Source organism: Agelaius tricolor, unplaced genomic scaffold (genome assembly GCF_023055355.1).
Source record: "Agelaius tricolor isolate 1412-34295 unplaced genomic scaffold, bAgeTri1.0.p SCAF_7, whole genome shotgun sequence".
Classification (NCBI taxonomy): Eukaryota; Metazoa; Chordata; class Aves; order Passeriformes; family Icteridae; genus Agelaius; species Agelaius tricolor.
This window is the reverse complement of record NW_027269267.1, coordinates 668733-682146: the sequence shown is the minus strand read 5'-3', so window position 1 is coordinate 682146 and position 13414 is coordinate 668733. Positions and strand designations below refer to the sequence as shown.

Here is a 13414-nt window from a genome sequence, read left to right as displayed (position 1 = left end):
CATTTAGGTTTTAAATGTCATAAAAAATATTTTAATATGAATCAGTAATTGTACAAAATTTATACAAAAATAAATTCAAGAAGTGTATTAATGCCTCGATCCACTCTTTTGTCAGCTGAGTGTTCCTGTCTCTGTCCTCATTATTCCACTTGATCAGTGCTCTCTACACAAATACACTATCCAGCCAGCAGAACAGGTTCCACAAAGTGAAAGAGTGACAGAGATAAAGAATAAAAAAAATTGTACAAGTGGTTGGGTTGGGAGACCAGCCTTCCACTGTCCCAGGTGCTCCCACTGTCCCCAGTGTCCAGCCTGGCCTTGGGCACTGCCAGGGATCCAGGCATGGAATTCCATGCCAGCCCTGCCCACCCTGCCAGGGAACAATTCCTCATTGCCAAGATCCCACCCAGCCCTGCCCTCTGGCACTGGCAGCCATTCCCTGGGTGCTGTCCCTGCATGCCCTGGAAGTTGTCTCTCCCCACCCTCACAGGGAACAATTTCTAATCCAAAACTGCCCTCTGTGAGTTTGAAGCCATTCCCTCTTGTCCTGTCCCTCCATGGCCTGTTCCAAGCCCCACCTTTGGAGCCCCTTTGGGCACAGAAGGAGCTCGAAGGTCTCTGTGGATCCTTCTCCAGACAAACACCCCCAGCTCTTTCTGTAGGAGCCCACGCTCACAGGATGTTAATGAAAGGACAAGATCTGTGTGTTCAGTCCAGAAATAAGAGTTGGACAGCACTGGTTCCTATGTTATAAAGTAAAAGCAGTTCTCCCTTCTTCATCTCCTCATGTAGCCCGTTACTTGCTCTGTGTCTGAGTCCAAGGAGTCGCTTTCCTCAGAGGAAGAGGAGGAGTTTTGCCACCCATGGAAGTTGTTAGAACAAGGTGCTCCGTGCCCACTTCCCGTGTCCTGCAGCAGCTTTGCCTGCACACCATGAGCACAGTGCCAGTCCCCTGCACCCTCGTGGGCTGGGGAGGCAGCTGCAGGGCTGTGCCCATCCTGCTCCAGGGTGCCCAGCAGCACCGTGCTCAGGCTGATGGTGAAGCACCCACTGCCCCCCTGGGGCTCGCTGCTGTCCCCACACAGAGGGCTCAGCAACTCGCTCCTCGTGTCCCTGTGCCCCGCAGGGTGGCCCTGGGGCTCCTGTGGCTCAGCAGCTGGCGTGGCCCCAGCCTGGCTGCTGCTGTGCTCACAGGTGCTGCTCACTGAGTACTGCTCTGGGCTGCTGGGGCTGTCACACACCTGGGGGACACTGCCCCTGCCCAGCCTGCCCCGCCTGGTGTAGTTGTGGTCACACAGGGCACTGCTGTCACTGTCGCTGCTGTCACTGTCATCACTGTCACTGCCCCTGCAGCCCCTGGCCTTGCTCTTCACCTCTCTGGGGATGATCTCCACTGAGGCCACTGTTTCTGACACGGACACCCACGGGGAGTAGGCCAACTTCCTGATGCACGCCTGGAAGAGTAAAAGCAATTAAATAATCAGCCACTTTTGCACATATGCACACAACACCATGAAAAAAGCCCCAAACAACCTCCAGCCAAGAGGCTGTCAAACAAATGATTCCTTCTGTGCCACAGTTTGGGCTTTTTCTGCAGAGTTCAGGGTATCTAGGTATTCTAGGCTGACTATATGATGCTTTTATCTCCCAAATTTGCCCTAAACCAGGACAAATACAATTGTTCCTTTTTTTCCATTCCTGAACATCACAGAACCCTTGAAAGGTTTGAGTGAGAAGGGATCTTAAAAAAATCATCCCATTCCAATCCCCTGCCATGGCAGGCACACCTCCCACTGTCCCCAGTGTCCAGCCTGGCCTTGGGCTCTGCCAGGGATGCAGGGGCAGCCCCAGCTGCTCTGGGCACCCTGTGCCACCCTGCCAGGGTGAGCTGAGTCTTGTCACTCTCCCAACTCTTGCAGTCACCTCTATCACAGCTGAGCAATTTTAACATCCTTTAGAAATTATCTTTTGAAGCAATTTTCACCATTTTAACATCCCAAGTCTTGTCTTCCCTCTGCACTTCAGAGGATTATTCAATATTTGAAGCATTCATCAAGTTGACAATAAAAAATAAATAAACCTTAGATATTCCTTAGTAATGTGTTCAGCAATTGTTGGGATGTGAAAGTGACACAGCAAAAGACAGAAACATGTGGAAGAAGCCTTAGAAAAAAGTGACACCCATCTGCTCTGGGTATGTTTGTAGAAAATGGAAAATATTTATGCTGAAAAACCTTACAGAATTAAATGTAAAAGAAGTCAGAGACTGTAAAAAATAGAACAAGCAAGAAAAGATAAAAGATAGAAACAAGAAATCTCGTTATTTGTGATTGAATTTAAATGGATAATTTCATTCACAAATAATTGTGCCACTAAATTTCAATCTATGGAAATAAACTAGCTGGCTCTGGACTGGCTCCCTCTGTGCTTGATCACAGAGCAAGTCCAAGAGAGATTATTTTATTATTATGAAACCGTGGAACAACTTCTCCTCCAGTGTCTCCTCACAGGGCAGCTTCTCCAGCCCTCTGCTCAGCCCCTGGCCCTGCTCTGGGCCACACCTTTCGTGCCCTGTGGGTGGAATATTCCTGGATGCTCCCCCTGAGCAGGGTGGGATGATCCTCTCTGCGAGTAACTTGTCACAGAAATAGCAAGAAATGGTTTTGAATATTTGTTCTGAAGATCACACAAAACTTAGCAGCCTAGAGAGCATCTTTGACTGAGGTAAACGACAAATGCAAACATTCTGTGCTCTTACAGAACTTGTACCTGAAGAACAGGACTGGAAACCCCAGCTGTTAAACCTCCTGCTGCCAGCCAGAGAGGGCAGATCTGAGAGCTGTTACATACCAAGGTCTGAGGAAGGGAGAACTTTGGGAAAATAAAGCCTGCTGCATGCACACACTTCAGGACTGCAGCAATGATCAGTGAGACACAGACAGCACCTGCCACTGCAGCTTCATAGTACCCTGGAGTGAAAAAATCAAATAAACACACATGGAGGAAGTGTCCCAGCATCACATTCCAGATCTCCCAGCCACAACAGCTATCAGGAATCCCCAATAATTTTGGTTAGAAGGGATCTCTGAAAGTCAAAGTCAAAGCCAGAACAAGACCAAATCTCAAATTAGCTTCAGGAATTACAAAAGAAGTGACTCCATCTTTCTGCAGAGCTAGTGGAGATCTGTATGGCTCAGGAGATTGCCAAGAGATTGCCCTTAAAGTGCTGGGGTTTTATATTTCACTCCTAAATACCCACAATGGCTCTCTCTTGGAATGTTTCTCTCTGCCAGTGAGGCCCTGAGGGACAGCACCCAGGGAGGGGCTGGAGCTGGGCCAGGAGGGATTTAGGTTGGATTTCAGGGCAAGGTTGTTGCCCAGAGGGTGCTGGCACTGCCCAGGCTGCCCAGGGAATGGGCACGGCCCCGAGGCTGCCACAGCTCCAGGAGCCTTTGGCCAGCGCTGCCAGGGATGCCCAGGCTGGGCTTGGGGGGGTCTGGGCAGGGCAGGGCTGGCACTGGGGGATCCCTGGGGGTCCCTCCAGCTCAGGACATTCCATGACTCTGTGATCAGTTGTTGTTCAGGACTGAACTGTAAATGTCCCTACACCAAAAGAACGCACTGCACACCCAGAGCACCCCCCTGCCCACAGCTCCATTACCTTGCTGAGCCTCTGAGTCTACAGTGACACATTTCCAGGGGGAGGGGACAGAATTCTTGTTCAGGGATGCAGTGACCTCCACGGACAGGCAGTAATTCCTGCTGGGATACAACTCCTCAATGACAACACTGAGCACCTCTTCAGTGGTTCTCTGCCGTGCCCTCTGCCGTGAAAAACAATGGATTGAAGTCAGTGATTGGCTGAAAGAGCCCCTGCTCACTCCCTCAGACCTGGCCCTGCAGGGAAAGGAAGCTCAGATTCTGCTGGCCATGGTCTCTCTCTTTTCTTCTAAGAAATCTATTTCTATGTTTTCTTTTGCTTCTATCCACATATTTGTTTTTGGGAGCCTGGTAAGCATCAGAGCCATTTCATGCCCTCTGTGTTCCTCCCCTAAAGCACAACTATTCCCAAATTTCCCTACCTCATAGTCTCCATCCTGTGATTTCAGAGTGATATCATAATCCAGCTCTTTGTAGATATCAATTAAAGACAGCAGCTTCCCATTGTCTCTGAGGTGAGAGGCTGGCAGCTTTAGGGTGACGTTGAGGCAGTTTGGACAGGAAGTGATATTCACTTCAGGTGGTCCCAGAATTGCTGTTGGAAAAGAAGAAAGAGGGAAAATGATAGAAAAAATACAGTTCTACTTTATCCAGTGCCAATTCCATTTCTGTGATGCACACAGGGCTGGCTCAACACACTCCAGAGGGGGCCCTGCTGTAAATCCAAAAGGCCTTGCAACATTTAACTTCCACAGCCAAGCCATCATTTCCCACAGCCAGACTTTAAAGGAAAAGGAGTGGAAGGAAGAGGCAGAAAGGGAATAGAGGCTTTACTCCAGCTTCACAGAGATGTGATCTTGGTATCTACATGAGGTTAAAGCTGAGGTTAAAGTACAGAAAAGAATCCTGGAATGGGTTGGGTTGGGAAGAACCTCAGAGCCCACCCAGTGCCACCCCTGCCATGGCAGGGACACCTCCCCCTGTCCCAGGTGCTCCCAGCCCCAGTGTCCAGCCTGGCCTTGGGCACTGCCAGGGATCCAGGGGCAGCCCCAGCTGCTCTGGGAATTCCATCCCAGCCCTGCCCAGCCTCCCAGGGAACAATTCCTAATTCCCAATATCCATTTAACCCTGCCTTCCTTCAGCTGAAAGCCATTCCCCCTTGTCCTGCCCTTTTTATGAAACCAACTGCAGGGACTGCAGGGCTCCTCCTCAGGGTGTTCTCCTTGTCCCATTGTCCCCATTCCCTACAGGGTTCCCTCACTGCTGACCCTGGAAGGGGACACAGCAGCTGCCTCTGCTGAGCTCAGAGCAAACACCATCAGCTCATCCTGCACAGCTCTCCAGCTGCTCCTCAATATCTCTTAGCTCTGTGAGCTCAAAACTCCATTTTAAGCAGAGCCAGGGGTGAAGCCACCTCTGGCAATAGAGACAAGTACCTTCAGCAGGGAAAAGGGCAGATGGATTGTTTGTCCATCAGTCTCTTCCCTACACCTGGTGCAGACCTGGCACTTTTTATCTCAACATTCACTACCTGAACACACAAATACAATGTTCTTCTTTAAATTATGTACCTAACACAGTGAAGAGATTTTTACTTGGTGTTTGTCAATGCACAGCAGTATTTCCTTTATGATTATAATGTGTTTATTTCAAAACCAGAGCCTCATGCCTTTCTCAGAACTACAAATCAGGACTACACATACATGAAGTACTACATACAAATAGCCACCAACACAGTCAGTGTGGAGTCTTACAGCAAAGGTAACAGAACACAATTCAGGATCAGCCTTTAATGAAAACTACAAGAAGAAGAAATGCAGAGACAGAACTTACTGCCAAAGATTGGTGCAAAATGCAGCAGAGAAGAATTGAGCACCTGAGCTCCTCCAATGCTCTGAACAAATACAAAATACTCAGCAGATATGTCCTTGAACTCCTCTGTCAGCTCACAGGAGAGCTGGGCAATGCCTGAACACTGCTGAGCACTCATCCAGTCCTGGCTCCTGCAGGGAAGAGCAAGACTCTTACTTCTCTGATGTGAGAAGGCATGGGAGTGTGAGGAGAGCATCTCAAGGGAAAAAAAAACCTCAGAAAAGCTAAGAAAAAACCCAAGAAAAACAGAGAAAACCTCAGCCTTACTAATTTCAGAGAATCCCCAAGGCTGGCCCAGCCCTGCCAGCCCATGCAGTGCCAGCTGTGCCCCATGGGCACCTTGTCCCCAGCCCAGAGCACTCAGTGCCACCTGCAGGGGACACCTGCAGGGCTGGGCACTGCAAAGCTCCCTCCTCTTTGGGTCAATAAACATTAAAAGCAGAATTTCTGCCTTATTTTGAGTGACTTGCCTGTGGCCTTTGTAGATCACGTTGTAGGATGCTGGAACAGCTGGGTCATGTTCTGCCTGCCAGGACAAAATGTGCTGGAAATTGTGGGAGTTCATCCGGAGGTTGTAAGGAAGCCCCTTTCTTTCTAGAAAGGAAAAAATAACAAAAAAATAACAAAAAAACCCCAACAACAACAACAAAAAAAAAAACAACAAAAAAACCCAAAAAAACAAAACAAAACAAAAAAAAAAAACAAAAAACAAAACAAAAAACAACAAAAAAAAACCAACAAAAAAACAAACCCAAAGAATTCTGAGCTTTGCAACCATTCTAATAAATACACCCATTTAGAGCAGCTCAGGATTTGCCCCAAAAAGCAGCCACAGGGGAGAGCTCAGCAGCACAACAGCACAAGAGACACAGCAATGCAAAGCATTGTGCACATGGACTGCATTTCTCTAAGTTCTTTCTCCAAAAAGCATGAAGTTCCAAAACGATGACTGGTGAGGATGTGCAAGCTATGAAATGTGTTAGGAAAAGCATTTTAGAAATGGTAACACTCTTACCAGGCAGGCTGCAAACAGCTGCAGACAGAAAGGTGAGGCACACTGGAAAGTGAAACTCTGTATTAATGCTCTGGTGTATCCACAGGACCTGACTTTTATTGCAAGTACTCATTTGCAACAATTGGGTCCATCCCCAGCACTCCCTGGTGGAAGTGTTACTTTCTTTCACGCCTTCCTGGACTTTCCTAGACATCCCTCCTCCTTCAGAGCCTGGGAGAAGTGTCCATGAACCTGGGGCTCCGAGGAGGAGCTGGTTCCTGCATCCCTCCCTGCGAGGTTCAGGGTTCAGTGCCAGCAAACCCACCCAAGATGTTCTCATCCAATCAGGCCTCAGAGGCCTCTGACTCCATTTCAAACACTTTTTCAAGCCATCCCAAGAATTTTAGAGCTGATCTGGGAAAATATTCCATTGTTGCTTGACTCAGCCTCATAGATCCCAGCAGGGTTTGGGTTGGAAGGGACCTTAAAGAACACCCAGAGCCACCCCTGCCATGGCAGGGACACCTCCCAGTGTCCCCAGTGTCCAGCCTGGCCTTGGGCACTGCCAGGGATGCAGGGGCAGCCCCAGCTTCCCTGGGCAATCCTGCCATTCCAGAGGTTCCTCCATCCTGCTGGAGAACCTCCCCAGGAGGCTGTGATCCACCCTGGCTCTCACTGCATCCAGGATTCTTTTCCTTGACCAACCCATTGCTCCCATCCTTTCAACACAGTGCTTCAAAACATGTGAAATTTTTGTTCTGACTCCTCTAATATTTTTTTTTTCCTCAAGATCCTTCAGCCTCCCTTCTGCTTTGAGTGCAACAAAGAGAAACTTCCTGTTCTTGTTTTAAAGCATTTTTGTGGTCATGCCTCTGACTCAGGAGATGCTGACTCCCACGCCCAGTTGGCCAAAGCAGTCACTGCTTTAATTCCAAACACATTTCTTCTCTGTTTTACATTAATTCCATGGGAAAATCTGGACAGTTCCTTCCTTATCTTCCCTAAAACTCACTTTTGTCTTGACCTGTTGTGTTAAAAAGATGTGCCACAGTCAGCATGACTATGAAAAGAGAAGAGAAATCTGGGCATTGAATTAGAGAATTTAAACAATCTTTATGGAGATCCACAAATAATGGGTTTAACTGCAGCTAAATGTAGAACAAGGGATTTCTTACCAGCCAGGAAATCAACCATTTGGAAAAAAACATCCAGTGGGGATAAATAAAGCAATATTTTAACGATTATTATTAGTATCTGAACACAAGCTCAGATTTGTAATAAATTGTGTCTGCTGAATTGCTGCTGCATTCCAGTTAGCACTGTTTGATTTTTCAATGCCCCTTCTCTACCCAAACCAAATTCCTTTCAGTTCAGAGCTCAAACCGCCTCTGAACTTTGTTTCAACAAACAAGTTTAGCAAAGGAAGTAGAACAGTTGCAAAACTGTTTGTGTTACACTCTTACAAAGGAGACACAGCCAGGACAAATACCTGAGAACAAGTAACTGGGAACATTCAGCCTGGGGAAATAGGGATGGGCTGGAACCTGCATGGGGAATCTTCTGCAGCATCTTGGAGTTTCCACCACCCTGGCAGTGCCAAGGCCAGGCTGGACACTGGGCTGGGAGCACCTGGGACAGGGGGAGGTGTCCCTGCCATGGCAGGGGTGGCACTGGGTGGGTCTGAGGTCCCTCCCAACCCAAACCAGTGTGGGGTTCTGGGATGATGATCTGACCCATTTCACAGAATTAAAGGATCATAACAAATCCCCTTCTCACAACAAGTACAGTTCAGGCAAACTGATCTTGTTTCACCTGCTAATCCAGAAAATGAAAAACTCAGAATAAAAATAAAAATAAAAACCCTCACATGTAACTGAGAGTTCCTGGATGTGTAGGGAGGCAGAATGATGGAATGGAATGGCCCTGAAGGGACCTTAAAGCCCACTCTGGGGCCAGAGTCACCAGTTCAGGCATGGAGGAATCAGGCATGAATCCCAGAAAGTCTGGGTTGGGAGTGACCCTAAATCCCACCCAGTGCCACCCCTGCCATGGCAGGGACACCTCCCAGTGTCCCCAGTGCCCAGCCTGGCCTTGGGCACTGCCAGGGATGCAGGGGCAGCCCCAGCTGCTCTGGGCACCCTGTGCCAGCCCTGCCCACCCTGCCAGGGAACAATTCCTCATGGCCAAGATCCCACCCAGCCCTGCCCTCTGGCACTGGCAGCCATTCCCTGGGTGCTGTCCCTGCAGGCCTTGTCCCCAGTCCCTCTGCAGCTCTCCTGGAGCCCCTGCAGGCCCTGCCAGGGGCTCTGAGCTCTCCCTGCAGCTGCTCCTCTCCAGCTGAGCCCCCCCAGCTCTCCCAGCCTGGCTCCAGCCCCTGCTCATGGTTTGTGCACAGAATGGAGCATGCAGGGCTAACACCACAGATCCCTACTCTGGGAATTACTCCCCAGAGAGGCTGCCAATACCATGATGGTCTCTTACTGGATTAACTCAGCAGGATTATTAATGAATTCATGAGCTCCCTGCAGTGCTGCTCTCTACCCCAAAGGTTCAGGTACTTACCAAGCTGACAGAGAGGCATTGGCACATCCATTGGGGCTCTCATGGACATTAACAAACAAACCTCTCTGCTTGCAAAAGGAACATTTTGCTTCTGCTCCTACAAATACATGAAAAACAAGCACATTTTACTAAATGATCACAGTAAATTGCCTTAGTAAATCACTTTTAACTAACCCAAGGTTTCTGTACAGAATTGTTTTACCCTCTCCATTGTCTGAGGGAGGACAGTGGTACTGAAAGAGTTACTGGGGGGAGCACTGATCTTTATCATTTTATGGCAATTTTGGTCCATTTCCATGGCAACAGCACTTCCCTTTTCCCATGGAATGGGCTCCCACCACTTCAAATGAGGCAAAAACCACCGTGTAATTATTTATGCTAACTTTGCATTTAGATAGGATCTGAAAACTCAATGCCACTCACTCCAACTTCATTAATGCAATGAAAATAAACTTTGCTTGGCTTTGTTTGGAATAAACTCATCACCATTGTAGTACTTGTTACCAAAAAGGGAAAAGATCAACAGAGCACTTAGAAAAAAATTAATTACAAAGAAGTTATGAAGTTTGTTACAATTTTTTAATGCATAAGACCTATTAAAATAATTCTTTTCTTCACTGTTATATTTTACTCTATTTAACATCCTCCTAATATTAATATCCACAGGACCTGGTTTTGAGTTACCTGGGCAAAGGTGCATCTATTTCTAAAGAATCTTCCCCCCAGCTTTAACAAAAACTAACTGCTTTTTAATTTACCATTATTTGCAAATACAACTGGAATTATTTTTCTGCAAAACAACCAGTTTAAAATCATGCCAGAGCACACTCTGTATATGAATATATTAATATATAACCCTGTATATTCATATATTAACACAGGATAGAGGTCATCTGTTAAAGTCAGGTGAAGTAAACCCCTTTGTGTGAGAAGTCAATGTCCCTGTGCTCAGAGTGCAGGAAGCCACAGGGTAAGTGTTAGGAACTTGGATCTGTGCAAGTGACAGTCCCACAGCCTCAGGGAATGCTCTCTTGCCCTCACTCTGTTCATTCATTCAAGAGAAGCCATTCCAAAGAGCAGCTGCACCTGCAGGCAGGGACTGTCCAGGCTGTTCAGAGTTCCCTTCAGGAGAAGCCTTGGGCATGCTGGATTCACTTGGTAAATGATTTCCTGTCCCTGATCAGCCCTGCAGCTCAGCCAGGCCCTGTCTGAAGCAGTCCCTGCCCACGGGGATGTGCTGTGTGTACCTGGGATCCTGGCTGGCCATGCTGCAGGGATAACACTGGGAATAATCCCCCCCTGGGAATCACACCAGGCTCCAGGCTGCCTCTGGCTGCTGAGCAAAGGAGGCTCCCACATGAGGCACACTCAGAGCCAGCTACTGGTTCAGCACCTTCCACTGCCTGAGAAAATGAGACAAAAGGTGCTCGTGTCCAGGCTCCCACAGCTGTCTAAGGCTGGATGTCCTCTGCAGATCCACCACTGCCAGGGAGATTCAGGGGAAAACCATTTCTGTCAGAACTCTGGTGAGCTTTTGTAACTCCTCCTCTTCAGAGCAGCAGCAATCCCTGTGGAGAAGCCATGCAGAGAGCAGTGAGTGCAGCCCCTGAGGCCAGGCTGTGCCCTCAGGAGATGCCTGGGAGCTGCCTGGAGCCCCAGGGCTCCCATGGCACAGGGGACACTGGCACAGCACCCACAGCTGGAGCCCATGGCTTCCCACACTGCCTGGGGGGGACCCCAAATCCACCCAGTGCCACCCCTGCCATGGCAGGGACACCTCCCACTGTCCCCAGGGCCCAGCCTGGCCTTGGGCACTGCCAGGGATGCAGGGGCAGCCCCAGCTGCTCTGGGCACCCTGTGCCAGGGCCTGCCCACCCTGCCAGGGAACAATTCCTCATGGCCAAGATCCCACCCAGCCCTGCCCTCTGGCACTGGCAGCCATTCCCTGGGTGCTGTCCCTGCAGGCCTTGTCCCCAGTCCCTCTGCAGCTCTCCTGGAGCCCCTGCAGGCCCTGCCAGGGGCTCTGAGCTCTGCCTGGAGCTTCTCCTGTCCAGCTGAGCACCCCCAGCTCTCCCAGCCTGGCTCCAGCCCTGGGACCAGTTTGGTGGCTCTCAGGTTCAGGCTGGATGGGGTTATATTTGCTTCCAATCAGAAAAGAAGAAAAAAAAGCAGCTTTGAGGTCTTGCAAGTCAGTGGCTCATATTTCAGAAAAGCTCTCCCCCAGTTCTCTGAAAGAAGCAGATGGTCTGTTTACTTACAGAAATCAGCTCAGGGGAACACTGAGAGAGGCAGGGAGGCTGACTGACAGCAGGGGAGTCTGCAGAGGAACATTCTGAGCCTGCACAGGGACCTCGGAGAGCACCCAGGCCTGCCCTGCCCAGGCAGGGTCACTGCAGCAGTGCCACAGGAGCTGCCCAGGGGCTTTGGGATGTCTCCAGAGAGGGAGACTCCAGCCCCTCCCTGGGCAGCTGTTCCAGGGCTCTGCCCCTCCAGGGAAGGAAGTTCTTCCTCAGGCTGGGCTGGAATTGTTGTGTTTTAGTTCCTGGCATTGCTCCTTGTCCTGCCACTGGCACCACTGAGCAGAGTCTGGCACCATCCTGACACCCCTGGAGCTCTATAAAATCCTGAATCCACCCGAGCCAGGGAACCACACTGTGTCTGTAGCATTATTCCCAGCCTCGAGTGCTGGGAGATTTTGGATAGACCACTTCTAAGGACACAGAAATCACTTAACCTCCATAACCCAAGGCCATTACCAACAGCCCTCATCCCATGGGCTGCCACAGTGCTGGGACAGGAGGAGACAGCCTCAGGCTGGGCCAGGGCAGGCTCAGCTTGGACAGCAGCAGCAATTTGCCCATGGCAAGGGAGCTCAGGCCTTGGCAGGGGCTGCCCAGGGAGCTTTGCAGTGCCCAGCCCTGCAGGTGTCCCCTGCAGGTGGCACTGAGTGCTCTGGGCTGGGGACAAGGTGCCCATGGGGCACAGCCGGCACTGCAGGGGCTGGCAGGGCTGGGCCAGCACCAGGGATTCGGGATCTGCCCGAGGGACACACGGGGACCCTCGGGGATGCCCCAGCAAACCACGTCTGAGACAAGGGGCGCTGCGAGAGCCCTCGGCAGTCGCTGTTCCTCCCAACCATCAGCCCCTGGTTCCATCCCCACACCAAACGACCCCAGGCACCTCCCGGGCCATCGCCGGGGCCAATGCAGCGAGCGGGACGCTGCCAAGAGCGAACCCGGCGGGGTTTTGGGGCTCCGTGTGCGGTTCTGGGGCTCCACACGGGCCCGGGCCCCACACGGCTCCAGCAGAGCGCTCCCGGGAATGCCGGAGCAGCGGCCCAGACCGCTCCCCTCAGCCGGGGGAAGCAGCGCGGCCCGCTCCCCTCAGGGAACCGCTCCATTGGTATCGTACGGCGGCGCCCGGGGGAAGCGGGGGGACACGGCACCGCACACATCGCCACCTGCCAGCCATACCTCGCGGTAGGGAATCCCCAGGGGCTCCGCTCCGACTCCTCATCGCTGCTGACCGCGTCTATCGTCCCTTATCAATGCGACCGACCCCCATCGATCCCGGCGCTGCCACCCACTCCACCGCCGACCAGAAAATGGCGGCGGGGATGGCGCGGTGTTAGCCACGCCCCCATAGAGACCGCGCCCATAACAAACTGGACCACGGCCTCATGCAGGCAAACCACGCCCCAAACAATCACGAACCACGCCTCCATCGTGCAAGCCCCGCCCCTTCCCCTCAGGCCCCGCCCAGCGGCGCTCCCTGAGGGCGCCGCTCTCTCCCCATACCCGCCGAAAGGCTTTTGCTGCCTTTAGTTCAGTTTCTGCCTTTATTTCCGTTCTTGCAATTATTTCCGTTCCTCCCTTTATTTCCGTTCTTGCAATTATTTCCGTTCCTCCCTTTATTTCCGTTCCTGCTACCCGTCCGGGCCCGCTCCACCCCCGGCTCTGCGGAGCTCGCTGAGCGAGAAAGCTGCGGGAGCGGTGGCTGATCCCCTGCCGCCTTTACAGAGTCAGAGTCGCAGCAGGTTTGGGTTGGGAGGGACCCTGAATCCCACCCAGTGCCACCCCTGCCATGGCAGGGACACCTCCCAGTGTCCCCAGTGTCCAACCTGGCCTTGGGCACTGCCAGGGATGCAGGGGCAGCCGCAGTTCCTGCGGTGCCATGGGAAGGGAAGGGCCCTGCGGGTCCTGGTGCGTGGGCAGCGGGATCGGAGTCAGCCGTGCCCTGCAGCCAGGAGGGACAGCCCTGTCCTGGGGACACCATCACCTTCACTTCCCTCTGAAGCTGTGAAAAACGCCAATCACTTGTTTTTAA

General features: G+C 51.3%; 1 protein-coding gene and 1 long non-coding RNA gene across 7 annotated transcripts; both read right to left on the bottom strand.

Moving 5' to 3' along the window:
* Window positions 1-2: 2 nt before the first annotated feature.
* LOC139591466 (uncharacterized) lies at window positions 3-12551 on the bottom strand. The gene is made up of 2 exons (XR_011679652.1): window positions 10866-12551; window positions 3-288 (listed from the first exon to the last, which is right to left on the bottom strand). It is a non-coding gene; the product is annotated as an uncharacterized lncRNA (long non-coding RNA).
* IFNAR2 (interferon alpha and beta receptor subunit 2) lies at window positions 3-12717 on the bottom strand. Of its 6 annotated transcripts, none has more exons than XM_071430024.1 (10): window positions 12562-12717; window positions 10336-10656; window positions 9089-9185; window positions 6548-6589; window positions 6003-6126; window positions 5494-5663; window positions 4083-4255; window positions 3662-3824; window positions 2770-2969; window positions 3-1454 (listed from the first exon to the last, which is right to left on the bottom strand). In XM_071430024.1, exons 3-10 carry the CDS (start codon window positions 9135-9137, stop codon window positions 777-779), a joined length of 1599 nt encoding a protein of 532 aa, XP_071286125.1. In that variant the 5' UTR covers window positions 9138-9185; window positions 10336-10656; window positions 12562-12717; the 3' UTR covers window positions 3-776. The 6 variants fall into 6 exon arrangements, with proteins under 6 accessions (XP_071286125.1, XP_071286129.1, XP_071286126.1 ...); XM_071430028.1 differs by having other exon boundaries at window positions 2851-2969; XM_071430025.1 differs by having other exon boundaries at window positions 10482-10656.
* Window positions 12718-13414: the final 697 nt, after the last annotated feature.

What these genes read in the sequence shown, in the direction of transcription:
- IFNAR2 (XM_071430024.1), bottom strand. Translation starts at nt 9,137, where the DNA reads ATGTCCATGAGAGCCCCAATGGATGTGCCAATGCCTCTCTGTCAGCTT. An exon ending in GTGATCTACAAAGGCCACAG is followed by an intron (nt 5,664 to 6,002) that starts GCAAGTCACTCA and finishes TCTTCCCTGCAG; the next exon opens with GAGCCAGGACTGGATGAGTG. An exon ending in TTTTGCACCAATCTTTGGCA is followed by an intron (nt 4,256 to 5,493) that starts GTAAGTTCTGTC and finishes CTTTTCCAACAG; the next exon opens with CAATTCTGGGACCACCTGAA.